Source organism: Cebus imitator, unplaced genomic scaffold, assembly GCF_001604975.1.
Source record: "Cebus imitator isolate Cc_AM_T3 unplaced genomic scaffold, Cebus_imitator-1.0 Scaffold285, whole genome shotgun sequence".
Classification (NCBI taxonomy): domain Eukaryota; kingdom Metazoa; phylum Chordata; class Mammalia; order Primates; family Cebidae; genus Cebus; species Cebus imitator.
The window spans coordinates 1,012,878-1,014,156 of record NW_016107600.1 but is presented as its reverse complement, the minus strand read 5'-3'; the positions used below and the strand labels follow the sequence as shown (position 1 = coordinate 1,014,156).

The window sequence follows — 1,279 nt, the reverse complement described above, 5'->3', positions numbered from 1 at the left end:
CATGTTGACCAGGATGGTCTCGATCTCTTGACCTCGTGATCCACCCGCCTCGGCCTCCCAAAGTGCTGGGATTACAGGCTTGAGCCACCGCGCCCGGCTCTGAGTATCAAATTCTTAAAAAAATTAACTTGATCCGCCCGCCTTGGCCTCCAAAGTGTTTGGATTACAGGCGTGAGCCACCATGCCCGGCCAATTTTTCTTTATATTTTTAAGAAATTGGCTGGGTCAACTCACCTTCCTTCACTGTCTTTACAGTAGGGGCAGGTGCATGCTTCCCGCCGGGTCCTCCGACCAGCTTGGGGTTGGGCATCTGGGCTGTTTTCTCCTTCCTCTCCTCCTGCTGTGTCATCATGTATTCCATCACCACCAGTCCCATGGAGACCAAGCTGAGCTCCATGATCACCTGAAATTGAGAAAAGGGTCAACATGTGACGTGTGCAGGTTATCACAGGCATCTCAGCAATACCCTACATTCACAGCATCATTTCTTTTGAACTGACATCCCAGATTCACAGTACCACAAGTTTTGAAGCTTTTTTATGTTTAGCCATTCCATTCAATGACGTCAGCATGAAGACTCAATGAAATCTCAAGAATCATCATTGAAAATACTAACAGCCAGCCGGGCTCATGCCTGAAATCCCAGCACTTTGGGAGGCCGAGGCAGCCAGATCACCTGAGGTCGGGAGTTCGAGACCAGCCTGACCAACATGGAGAAACCCCGTCTCTACTAAAAATACAAAACTAACTGGGTGTGGTGGCGCATGCCTGTAATCCCAGCTACTTGGGAGGCTGAGGTATGAGAATGGCTTGAACCCAGGAAGCAGAGGTTGCAGTGAGCCAAGATGGTACCACCGAACTCCAGCCTAGGCAACAAGAGCAAAACTCCGTCCCCTCTCCAACCTCCAAAAAGAAATGAAAATACCAACAGCCAATAAATATGTAAAAATCTGATCAAATCTCAGTCATAATTTTAAAAATGCAACTCCACTTATAATGCATTTGTAACTTTTCACTCATCAGATTACCAAAAGTTCAAACTCTAATAATATACAGCATTGGTAAGGGTACAGGGAAACAGACATTTATTTCCTTCCTTCCTTCCCTCCTTCCTTATTTGTCTCTTATTTTTTATTTTTTGAGAGAGTCTCGCTCTGCCTGGAGTGCAGTGGTGTGATCTTGGCTCACTGCAACCTCTGCCTCCTTGGTTCAAGTGATTCTCCTGCCTCAGCCTCCCGAGTAGCTGGGACTACAGGCATACGCCACCATGCCCAGCTAA

At 47.2% G+C, this 1,279-nt stretch overlaps 1 protein-coding gene across 1 annotated transcript in view; it reads right to left on the bottom strand.

Moving 5' to 3' along the window:
* The window catches only part of SP1 (Sp1 transcription factor), a 32,351-nt gene that overhangs the window by 10,024 nt on the left and 21,048 nt on the right, over positions 1-1,279 (bottom strand). The window contains exon 4 of the mRNA XM_017501790.2: positions 235-403. Coding sequence (XP_017357279.1) covers positions 235-403 — 169 coding nt within the window. The remainder of the gene's footprint in view (positions 1-234; positions 404-1,279) is intronic.